General features: G+C 43.5%; 1 protein-coding gene across 1 annotated transcript in view; it reads right to left on the minus strand.

Moving 5' to 3' along the window:
• Nucleotides 1-482: 482 nt before the first annotated feature.
• scyl1 (SCY1-like, kinase-like 1) overlaps nt 483-12,287 on the minus strand; it is a 20,727-nt gene continuing 8,922 nt past the window's right edge. Inside the window, 9 exon segments of the mRNA XM_056276247.1 lie at nt 483-2,816; nt 5,731-5,809; nt 6,223-6,549; nt 7,255-7,344; nt 7,474-7,622; nt 7,907-8,104; nt 8,906-8,981; nt 11,575-11,763; nt 12,012-12,167. Of these exon segments, the coding sequence (XP_056132222.1) occupies nt 2,692-2,816; nt 5,731-5,809; nt 6,223-6,549; nt 7,255-7,344; nt 7,474-7,622; nt 7,907-8,104; nt 8,906-8,981; nt 11,575-11,763; nt 12,012-12,167 (1,389 nt within the window). The 3' untranslated portion in view covers nt 483-2,691.

A 12,287-nucleotide genomic window follows, 5' to 3' on the forward strand; every position in this document is an offset into this window, starting at 1 on the left:
TCAACCTGCAACCTGCTGTTGCTACAGAGGTAATGATGAAGGACAAAAAAAAAATCGCCTCGGACCTCAAGGTAGACATAATAAATCATGACTGCCAGCAAAGGAATAGACGTAGAATAAGACGAAACATCACCTGGCACAACCCGCCCCACAGTGACACCATGGCCACAAACATCGGTAAGCAGTTTTCTGAGCTTTTGGATAAGTGCTTCACCCCGGACCACCAACTGAGGAAGATATTCAACAGGAACACCGTCAAACTCCGTTACATCCGCATGCCTAATATTCAACAACCAATATCGTCCCACGACACAAGCATCATGATCAAAGTCACCTCCATCACAAACGGACATCCCCAACTGCAACTGCCGTGTGAGCGACTCGTGCCCCTCGAGAGAAAATGCCAGACAAAAAGAGTTGGGTACCAAGCTACGGTGACAAGAAATGGAGACGTGTTGGACTAACAGAGGGAACATTCAAAACAAGTTTTAATGCACACGTGTAGCTTGCATGTAGCATGAAACAGGCTTATACTGTCTGAATTAGAGAAATTACTTGAATCACTGGATTTTATATATATACTATGTATATATGTACATATATATTTACTCTATGTATTGGGCATGGTTCTTATCTTTTACGGCTTCTTTTTTCTTCTTCTCACCAATTCTTTGTCTGTTATGGACCCTGAGTCTGCAATAAAGTGTTGAATTGAATTGAAATTGAATATATATATTCGAATGCTTGTAACACCAAGTGAGCGGCTCTTCAGGTTAACATTTTCATAACTATCGGTGGTCACAGCCTGGGGATACTGGGCCAGTGTGCTGCAAAATAGCTCTGTATTTTCCTTGACCCACATACCATAAACAGCAGAACTGAGTGAAAACGGGTGACATTTACCCAGATCAAACATCACTTCAGCCTCAATGTATTAGTCAGCTACAATTATGGATGAGTAAGGATACTAAAGACAAAACATTTTATTCAAAAGAAACATGCAGCTTGTTTTACTTCCATCATTTTATTTTTGGGACTGGCTCATGAGATACAAATTTAAGTCGCTCTGTAAAACAGCGCATCCATTATTCCTCCATCACGGAATTAAAAATTCAGGATATGTTGACTAATAAGAAGAAAAGAAACTCAGGGATGATGCTGTATACTCCCTTGCCTGACCACCCTGTTAGGAGCACTGGTTCCAATGCTGCAGATCCGTTTACATCTATACCGCACTTCATAAGGCATATCACCAACACTAGAAGTACAACTGACGTATACATCAGACCTGGACTGTCGGGTTGTGGTAAAAGGTGTCATGATTCAGTTCAGTTCGGGCATTGAGAATTAGTGCCTGAAGTTGACCCTATAGCGCTACAATCAAACAAAGGCACAAATAAAATGGAAAAACCACCTCGATTTCTCCTAACCTGAAATCATTGAATACTGCACTCATGTTTTTGGTACAGAGCAGGTTTTTCCCAAGGAGAATCCATTGGTCTTTTCTTGAATACATGGGATTAAACAGATACAATGATGTTTTAAAACCGTGAGAATAAATAATTTTCCTTTTTTTCTCTCTCATAAAGCCATCACAAAACAACTGAAACTCATTGAATATGGAAGCAGAGCCCATGTGAAAAGGTCAAACTGAGTTTCCCCTTCACCCAGAGCATTTTACCCAGTGTTGGTTTGGCTACTTAATTGAGTTTCCTGCCGGTTTGATTATGCGGCGTTGCCCAAGTATGTTATTTGTCTCTAAATAAGGCCCGTCAACAGATTCATCCATCAGGATGATTCAGAACAGTAGGATACAGCATCATAGTATCAGGAAACAAAATAAATATTTGAAAGGCATTTGAAATCCCTTTGCCATCAAGCTGTTTGAAAGAACAATCACACGTACGTGCATGCATGGCTAGAATTTAACAGTCTTAATTCTGCAATTAGTGATGGTTGACCTAACACATTCATATCCTTGAAGTGTGTTGAACAGGATTCTGCATAAAGCATGTTTGATGATGAAATTCTTGTATATCGCTCTCTCTATATAGTTTTAGATTTTAAAAAAAGTGTGATTTCATCATGTTTTCAAGACAAGATGCGCAATATATATATGCATATATACACATTTACTTTACATCTGCAACATTGACATTTTTGTACTTAAAAAAAAAAGGTGAGGTGGGGGAGTTTTGCATGTTGTGTGACGTGCAAGTTCCCCTGATAGTCTCATCAGACTGGCTCTCTGCAGCCAGAGGCCCAGCTTTGTGTTGCCCTCTCCTTCGCTCGCTTTTCTGGAACTCTCTCCGATGGCTCTCTGTTTCAGGCCTTCTCCTCTGAAAGAATGGACCCCTTCCAGCTTACTAAACCAGCCCCCACCCACCACAATCTACTCACAGAGGGCACTGGACTGACGTGAATGTAAAGAACTACCACTTCCATCTAATGGTTCCTCAGTTCGGGGAGCGGGTTGAGAATCATGTGGCAGAGTGTGCCACTCTTCTGCTCAGCCAGCAAGCAGCCTGTCTGGTGTCATCAGGGAGGCTCACATCCCCATCAGATGCGACCTTCACCCCTGACACCGCTCTCTTCATGGAATGCTTCATTTCCTAGGGTCCAGTCATTGTTCTCTTTATATTCTTCCCTCCCATACTCCTGCCCCCCCCATCTCTTCCCGTCTTCTCCCAGTCAGTCCAGTTTGCGTGCACCCAGTTTGAGAGGACCTTTAGCTGCCTTACGCTCTGCCCGTTTAGCTTCGAGTTCCTTCCTCCTCTCCTCCCGCTTCTTCTTGGACAGCTCGGCCTTGCTGAGGCCTGGTGAACAGACAGTGCAGGAAGACAGTTTAAAAGGACATACCTTGAGCTATCTGATGTCCAAAATGACACAATAACATCTGAGAATCTGTGTGAAAACCACCTGGAGAGATTATCAAGACGTGAGAGCAATGAATTAGGTCGTCAATGTGTTATACAACTTAAATAACTCATATAACTTATTCAAACACTTTTAAAGTGAGTCAGTTGTATAAAACAGCAAGACACTGGAAAATTCTGACCATGTGGTGGGTTCGGGGTTCCAGCTTATTTTCCAGGACTTTTCAAGGACATTTTCTATGGCCTTTGCTTGGCTATACATGACAGCTGTTGCACACAGGTCATATTATTCAGTGTTGACAAACAGTCTCTACTGCCCCTTTTCCGCTGCATGGTACCGGCTCAACTCGCTTTACTTTTCTGGATTTCGTTTTCCACTGCAGATAGTACTCCCCCAGCGAAGCCCCACTGGTCACTTGTGGGTGTGTTGACTAGTTTTTCCTCCTTTCTCTACCAGCACCCCACACGAGTGTTTCATTTTAAAAAAATCAAAAAAGGCCAACTCGAAATGGCTGCTTCACATGAACAATATCAGTATAACTAAAAGATCTGCTGAAAAAAATAACTGTTTTATATGGATAGATTATCAACTGCAATACAAGTTTCACAAGTCTGGCTTTGGCATTTCCTGGTTGTAAACAGAGCTGTTCAATTTCTCTCTGACCAATCAGAGGTTTGCAGTGTTTTCACGTCACCTTTTAGTATCAGCTCGGCTCACTTGTGCCCCCTTTTCACTACATGGTACCGGCTCAACTCGACTCGGCTTTTTTCGTTTTCCATTACTGGAAAGTACCGGCATTTTGGTAACTTACCACTTTTCTGGTACCACCTTTGTTGAGGTTCCAAAAAAACTGGAACAGGTACCAAAATCAATACAGACCTCTATGATGAGCAGCTACACTGAGGGGGTACTGTTACAGTAATGGAAAACGACAAGAGGTGAGTCGAGCCAAGCCAAGCCGGTACCATGTAGTGGAAAAGGGGCATTGGAAGCGTGACGGAGGTGTGGTACCAAAGAGTACCTGGTATTATCCCCAACTTTTGCCCAATAGGGGAAAAAAAAAAAAGTGAGTCGAGTCGAGCCAGTACCATGCAGCGGGAAAGGGGCAATAGGTGCTTACTTAATTTGAGCCTTATTGAGTTATCTGTCACTTGATAATTACACCCTCGAGGATTCTTCCTCTCTTACACTGTTAGACAATCACCTTTTCTTCCTCTCTCACTCACAGAGGACGACCTGGGATCGTCCTCTGTGTGAAGTTTGCATGTTCTCCCCGTGTCTGCGGTGGGTTTTCTCCGGGTGCTCCGGTTTTCCCCACCATCAAAAAAGACATGCATGTTAGGGTTGATACTCCTGTCTGTGCCCTTGACCAAGGCATGGGAAGATGAGCTGGAGTTGGTCCCCGGGTGCTGCTGTGTGTCGTGTGTGTGACTATGTGGCTGCCGTGCCAGGCTATGTGATGCTGTTAATGTTTATCTTGGTGCCGGTAACATGACCTCTGATGATATATAAGCCTTGTATGATTAAACTGTGGTGCATTCAGGCAAGTATTGTTGTGGTAATGGCCTATTTTGGTTAACATATTTGTTTCGGAACCTATTAAGTATGCCTGAACTTGGATGGGCTAGGCCCACCTGATTTTCTCTGTGCCCACCCACACTGTGATTTCGGCCTACACCACAGTTTTAAAAGGACTCCTCACACCCGGCCAACCCCCTATTCAATCATCTCCCTTTGCACGAAAGACTCCACAGTATCAAGACCAGAACTTCTCGCTTCCACAATAGCACTTACTCTGCAGCAATCCACATCCTAAATACTTCACTGACTGTACAAGTATAGTCTCCTTAGACTTCTCCATAGACTTGAATTTGTCACTATAAGGGCTTGGGACATATGGTTGCTTTAACTGAATTATAATTGTAATTGTAATGTAATTTTGTGGACACTCCTTGTATATATTGTGTGGTTGTGTTTTCTGTTATCTTTGAGCACACCGAAACAAATTCCAAACCAACTGTAAAGTTGATACGGCAATAAATTATTGAATCTTGTCTCCTTTGCCTGCAGTTGCTAGATTAAAATGAACTGAACTTTTCACCCTACAAGTGCCGACTTCGAGAATTTATTTTGCGATAGGAAAATTCTTCCACATAAGAGATTCGCAGAATTTTTTTTTTTACACGTATAGATTATCAACTACGATACAAGTTTCACAAGTCTTCTTTTGGTATTTCCTGGTTGTAAACAGAGCTGTTCAATTTCTCTCTGACCAGTCAGTGGTCTGCAGTGTTTCCATGTTGCCTTTTAGTGACTCAGCTCACTTAGAACTTCGACGGAGGTGGTGCTAAAGAAAGTACCAGGTACTATCCCCAACTTCTGCTCAATGGAAAACCAAAAAATAACGAGTAGAATCAAGTCAAGCTGGTACCGTGCAGTGGAAAAGGGGCATAAATGGACTGTCTAACTTTTACCTCGTCACTAAACAATACTGCTCAAATCTAAAAATATGCAATCTAAGATTATGTTAAAAATACGCATTCTCAGCCAGTAAAAATACAATTTATATCCTAAATTGACAATTTTCCATGACCTCAAAAACGTTTTAGTACATTTGATCAACTTTATCATTTTATAGGTATTTCCCGTGACTAGGAAGTAGTCTTCAAATTTCCAGGTTCTCTATGACGTGGGAACCCTGGTTATGAGCAAAACTCCTACCAAAGTTACATGTTACCCGGGTTACGGCTACACAACACATCCACAGGTTTTGATAGTTTCTAAGGAGTCGGCCTCAGTGGTTAAAGTCTCATACTGTCCCAAAAAAAAAAAAAAAGTCAGACTGCGACATACCTTGGTTTCCATCCACAGACTCCCAGCTCTCCTCGATGCCCCATTCTCCTGCTGCCTCAGTGGCCCAGCCATCTCCAGTCTGATGGGTGGGGGGGTGGAGGGAGGGACACACACACACACACACACACACACACACACACACACACACACACACACACACACACACATTACTGACATGCCCTTTATCACTCTTGATTACATTTTTCTGTTATCTCCCTTGTCCCTGTTGTCATCAATCTTTACAGATCAGGGTCTTATCACTATTTCTATTCATCTTTGATACCCCCCCACAAACACACACTTTCGAGAATATTTTCTAGTTTCTACTGGTGTCCTCTTCCGAAGCTAAATCTGTCCACCCAAAATGCCAAATCCTTATCTTGCTTATTTCTAAATCCATCTCTTATCTCCACACCCTGACCATCCCTTCGTTGCTACTTCTTCATGCCACTTCTCCCGTTTTTCCATCTGTCTACCCGTCCTCTTCCTTACCTCGGTTGTGACGGCACTGACCGCAGTCCTCTGGGACACACCGATGAACAGGTCGTTCTGGCAGGCTGCTTTGGCTGCACTGCTGCTGCTGTCCCAGTCATAATCGCTGGTCAGCCGCACCCCTTCGGGCAGGGGGAGGGTTTTGTTGGTCATCTCCCCCTCCTCATCCTCCTCCCCCCAGTCATTGCCCCAGCCCTCCTCACCTGGTGAACTCTGACCCTGGCCCTCCTTCTCGTTGGACCAGCTGTCGTCGGCATCCCAGCCCGAGCTGCTCCAATCAGAGCTCTGCTTTTTCACCGCTAAGGAGCAGGCAGAGGAGCGGCCAACCTGGAAGGATGAGTAGGACAATTAAAAATGGAGGAGATGGCAGGGGAAGCATTGCTGCACCAACAGCAGCTATTTTTCTAACCTACCACTGACAACTTTACATTACTTACATAATACTTGACTGTAAAGTGAAAATCTCTTCGTCTTGCTCTAGATCTCTTATTTAATGTCTTTATGACTGCTCTTAGATGTGCTATATAAATAAACTTGGCATGGCCTGTCATGTCTGCTTGTTAGGGAACTACTTTGCTGTTTCTCAGTGCAACACTATGTGTCATATATTCTTTCCCAGGGAAGTCCAACCAGACAGTAACAACTGAAATGAGCACAAAAGAGTTCATAAGTTGGAAATTTGAGGATAAGCCATTATCTCATATACACCATTAGTATATAGTATCAGAAAGGACATTTACTTGAATGTAATACATCAACACTGTAGCTTTACTGAACAATAAACTCTTTTATATTATGGTCATTTGACATAAAAGATTGAACAATTACCAATTTTTTCCCCCATTAGAGAGAATGAACGCCTTTCTTTCTGAGAAGCAAGTGAGAAAATCATATCACTTTGTCAGGATTTCTGATGTCATATGAGGCTTTTGGTGGTGGATTTTAAACTTTAGCGGCTCATCCGTGTGTCCATTTCTTTGAATTATTAAGATAAAATGTATCAAAAATAAAAAATGAAATGGCTAAACATACCCCTCTGTCACTGGCCTTCTTTCTGGACGACGACAGTCCGGACCAATCGGTGTTCCAGTCGTCTGGATCTGTGTGAGCTTTGTCTGGATCCTTTGCAAAAGACCGTCAACAATTTATAACTCATTGAGATTACAACGATTGAGATGACAATCAAAAAATATAAATGCCTCAGTGAAATTGTTATTTTCCATTTGCCCCCCCAAAACACTGAAACCTTACCTCCAAGCTTCCCCAGTCCTCCTCGTCATCCCAGCGGTTTACTACAGTCTCATCGTCCTTGTTGGTTAGTTCCAGAGCTGATGGCTGGTTGGCATGACTAGAGGCAGCATGGTGAGTCAATGAGGCCTGTGGTGTTTTGGCTTCGTAGCCTGATAGAAAAAATGCAGAACAAAAAAAGAGGAGAGAGAATAGGGATGGATGATCAACAAAAAAAAAAGTAGTGGACATTGCAGTTACTCTTAGAAAGCAAGCGACCATTAAAAACACACAAAAAAGTAATTTTAACTTGATTTCTGATATGCAACTGATCGTTCTGCACTTCAATGGTGAGAGGATGTTTTTCCTGTACTGCTTCACAGATTTAGCCCGATTACTTTGATTTAACATAAGCCTATCTCCAACATCAGGTACTACTGTTATCTGTACTCCATACCAGCGGCAGGTGTTGCACCAGGTTCACTTGAAGGGCCGGTGGCGACGGCTGGCCCGCTGTTCTCTACCGCGAGGCCCCCCTCCGTTCCTGGAGCATTGCGTATCAGCTTGGAGGTCAGCGAGGAGACGCCGGTCACCGCCCAACCCGCCCAGCTGGAAGATGCTCCTGCTGGCTGAGCTGAGGATGTGACATCTTTTTCTGCCAGTAGGAAAAGCAGAGAGATGGTTCAATTTAATAAGTTCCTGATCAGTAGAGATCAACACTTGTGTCCCGCTACTAGTGTGATTTGTTGAACACAACCCTTTTCACCGGGGGGAAAAATGACAGTGCAGGAGTTGTATAGAGTATTGATAAGTAAATCGGTAGCATTAATCCGCTACTATAAATTCATTAGTGTCATGAAATTGGCCCACCTTGAAAGCAGCTCTGCCAGCACCAATACGGTGCCGACAACTCACCCTTTTAAAACAAGCCGGTTTGACACAATACAACACATTACAAACAACTTTATTAACCCCGCTAGGGGCAATTTGTTTGGAGAAGCTTGTGAACACAAAACACTGTAACATGCAAACAACCTAATAACACAAACAATAAATAATAACGCCCCACGGAGCTAAATGTGGAATACAATCTATAAGAAACACAATAAGATAAACTTAATAAAGACAATATCAGTTACTTTTACAAGCAGGTAAAACATAACGGTGCCCTGACGGCAAGAGAGAATTCACTTGCTACAACATGTCCAGAAGAAGCCAAAATACTTGCTGCTTTCTGGAGGATTCGTTGGCTGCAAAAACAATCTCAATACTACAACTACGCTCAGAGTTCACCTTCACTCAGACCCAATTCTGATTTTCTCTTCAAATGGAAAGCGAAAGGAAAGAGAAAGGAAAGGAAAGTGAAAAGAAAGCAAAGGAAAGCGGGGTAGGTACGAAGGTAGGCATCTGAAGAAAAAAAAAGCATCTTAACTTAGCGTGCAACTGTCTTACATACCTATCTCAGCCAGCTTGGCCGGGTCTTCTGAGACGGTCTCCAGTTTGCTCAGAAAGCTCCTGATGGCTTTGAAAGCCTGACGGAAGGAAGGGGTGAGGGAGAGCACATGATGAGCATAAACAATAAATATGGCAAAATATACTCACTAAGATGGACTTCCAAAGTAACAAGGAGTGCAGGAGAGAGGGGAAGAAGAGTGCGCAGGCAGGGTGGAGTGAGTGGAGAAGAGTTTCAGGAGTGATTTGCGACAGAAGGGTACCAGCAAGAGTTAAAGGGAAGGTTTACAAGATGGTAGCGAGACCAACTATGTTATATGGTTTGGAGACAGTGGCACTGACGAAAAGACAGGAGGTGGAGCTGGAGGTGGCAGAGTTGAAGATGCTAAGATTTTCATTGGGACTGATGAAAAAGGACAGGATTAGGAACGAGTATATTAGACGGACAGCTCAGGTTGGACGGTTTGGAGACAAAGCAAGGGAGGCGAGATTGAGATGGTTTGGACATGTGTGGAGGAGAGATGCTGGGTATATTGGGAGAAGGATGCTGAAGATGGAGCTGCCAGGGGAAAGGAAAAGAGGAAGGCCAAAGAGGAGGTTTGTGGATGTGGTGAGGGAGGACATGCAGTTGGCTGGTGTGACAGAGGAAGATGCAGAGGACAGGAAGAGATGGAAACGGATGATCCGCCATGGCGACCCCTAACGGGAGCAGCCAAAAGTAGTAGTAGTCGTATACTCACTAAGATGGACTCATGACCAGAAAAGAAGTGAAATTGCGAAGACAAAGAATTAGCTTCTCAACCAAGACAACTAATTTGACCACTGATTCCCACGACCCCTTTAAACAATTTTACCTAGGGTGGGTCAGCTCATGCAAGTTTAGTCTTTTGCAATTTGAGTTGCGCCTTCACCGTTAGGAGACATAACATTTGGCCTGCCATAGCACCAACAATTCATCCTTACCTGTTAGGGTCGTCAGTCAGTAACTACCAAATTGTACCTCTTGTATAGTTTGTTGCTCATACTGACACCATTTTATCTTCCCATCTGAGATTTTTGTCATCCTTATTTGATGTTGTAAAAGTCACAAGACAGGGAATTTGAGGAAGGAAATTAAGAGGTTGACGATGGTCGAGAGGATTAGTTTGGCTTGAAGATGGTTCTCAACTTTTAATGAAAAAGGCTCTGGGCATAAGCAGTACCAAGTCAAAACTAAGGATCTGATGCACTCTTGCAGCCATTCTTATATTTTTGTCCATGCTGATGGATCTTTACTGAATAGGACCAATCATTAAATGTTGTTGCCACTCTATGACTCATGGCCAATACATAAAGGAAAGAAAGCCACTTTATTTTGTCACTGTACAGATGTTCGGTTACAATGACTTTGTTCTCTGCATGTAACCCATCCTATTGTATAGGAGCAGGGGGCAGCTGCAGCACCCAGGGACCAACTCCAGTTCTTCTTTCCATTGCCTTGGTCAGGGCACAGGCAGGAGTATTAACCCTAACATGCATGTCTTTTCGATGGCGGGAGGAAACGGGAGCACCTGGAGGAAACCCACGCAGATACGGGGAGAACATGCAAACTCCACACAGAAAGGACCTGGGATGGCCTGGGTTCGAACCTAGGACCTTCTTGCTGTGAGGCAATAGTGCTAACCACTGGGCCACCGTACTGATATGTAAAGCACCACCCCGTCATTAACGGGATTGGCTCCTTAGGTTTGTGACATGAAACCCTGTCTGTCTGAATCTGTTTTTTTGAGACTGTCCTTGGTATACTGCAGTTTCAAAGCAGATATGCTCACCCATGGCGTTGACTGCTTATTTTACCCCTGGGCCACTGTGCCGCCCCATTTTTTTTTTAAGAAAGAAAAAAACCCCATAACAATTACAGATATCTTACCCCATTTGAATTATCCCACACTGTTATATAATGAGCCCCTATGTGAATTACCCACAGAAACTCACATTATTGTGACAGAAATTTGACATTTGAAGCACAAATAACTTGACACTTACATCAGTCATGGACACCAAAGCCCAAGAAAAGGGGAAGTTTTACACACCAAAAGGTAGACAGTCAAGTCAAGTCAAGTCAATTTTATCTGTCTATATCCCAATATCATGAATTAAAAATTTGCCTCAGACCCTTTTAAAATAAAAGATCTGCTATTTGCTATTTTTTCTTTGGTTCAACATTATGGGATGTTAAATTGAAGGGGATGAAAAAAAAGGGTTTTATTTATTATTGATTAAATTATGCTCTGGCATCCTTACAGTGATGCCAGAGCTATCAGGGCCTTTTCAGGTGCAAGGTGTAACATTTGGGCTTTCCTGGAGCATAATATGAGTAATGAATATCAGTATGAGTTATTATGATGACTTATTATTATGACTGGTAAATCCCCGCTTCCCAAGACTTGGCTCGCCCTTGTAGTCCCTCACTTAACTATGCGGAATCCTTTGAAGGCATTCGAAAATGGAAGACGGTGGCAAATGTAGCGTGCATCCTCTACGTTTCTACTTAAATCAGTTTGTCTTGCTTGCTTTGATTTGTTGTCGCTATTCAAGTTGATGTAAAGAGGTTTGGGATTCAAACAGAACTACACAAAGCCCCTTGGAAAAACAAAACATGCAAATCTTGTCACAGTCAGGACTGATTCCTACCTGGTCCCTGACACCCTTGTCGGGGTCAACAGTGAGGGTGCACAGAGTCGGCAGGATGCGCGCGGCAATCTCCGTCAAGCTGTAGAAGTTGTGTGTAGCAGCGAAGCCCAACACACCGGCAGAGCGTGAGGCTGGGAAAGGGTCCTTGGTGGCCCGCGAGAAGGCAGAGATCAGCACACGCTGGCGGGTCTGTGTGAGGAGATGAATGAGAGAACAGGAGTTGAGAGGAGGAAGCAGTTTGTGACCGGAAGAGAGGGAAAACATGGGAGCAAAAAAAGAAATACATAAAAGACAAAGGTGCATACCAAAGCTTTGCACTTGAGACAGAGCACAACAGAGCTGAAAAACTAAATACAATGACCTAGAAAACACTGTCCGGCCCAATCATTCAGACCCGAGGGTGAATGAGGGTTATCAGTGGTGTGTTTGTGTTTTACCCCCGCATTGAGGTAGGAGGCGATCTTGCCCAAGCAGACGGTGGTGTTGCAACGGATCGGGCCCTGGTCGTCTCGGGCCTGTAGCCTGGCAAAGTGGCGCATCAGCTCCTGGTTCAGGTTGGTCTCGTTCAGCTTTGGCGCCAGCAACAGCATGGACTGAGGTGTGGTGGAAGTGTATTTAGGAAGTAAATAAAGAAAGATTTTATCAATGTCAAAGTCAAGTTTAAAAACAAACAACGGCTCTCAGTGACACAATCCATATATTATGAGAGGGTG

This window comes from Lampris incognitus, chromosome 1, assembly GCF_029633865.1.
Source record: "Lampris incognitus isolate fLamInc1 chromosome 1, fLamInc1.hap2, whole genome shotgun sequence".
Lineage (NCBI taxonomy): Eukaryota > Metazoa > Chordata > Actinopteri > Lampriformes > Lampridae > Lampris > Lampris incognitus.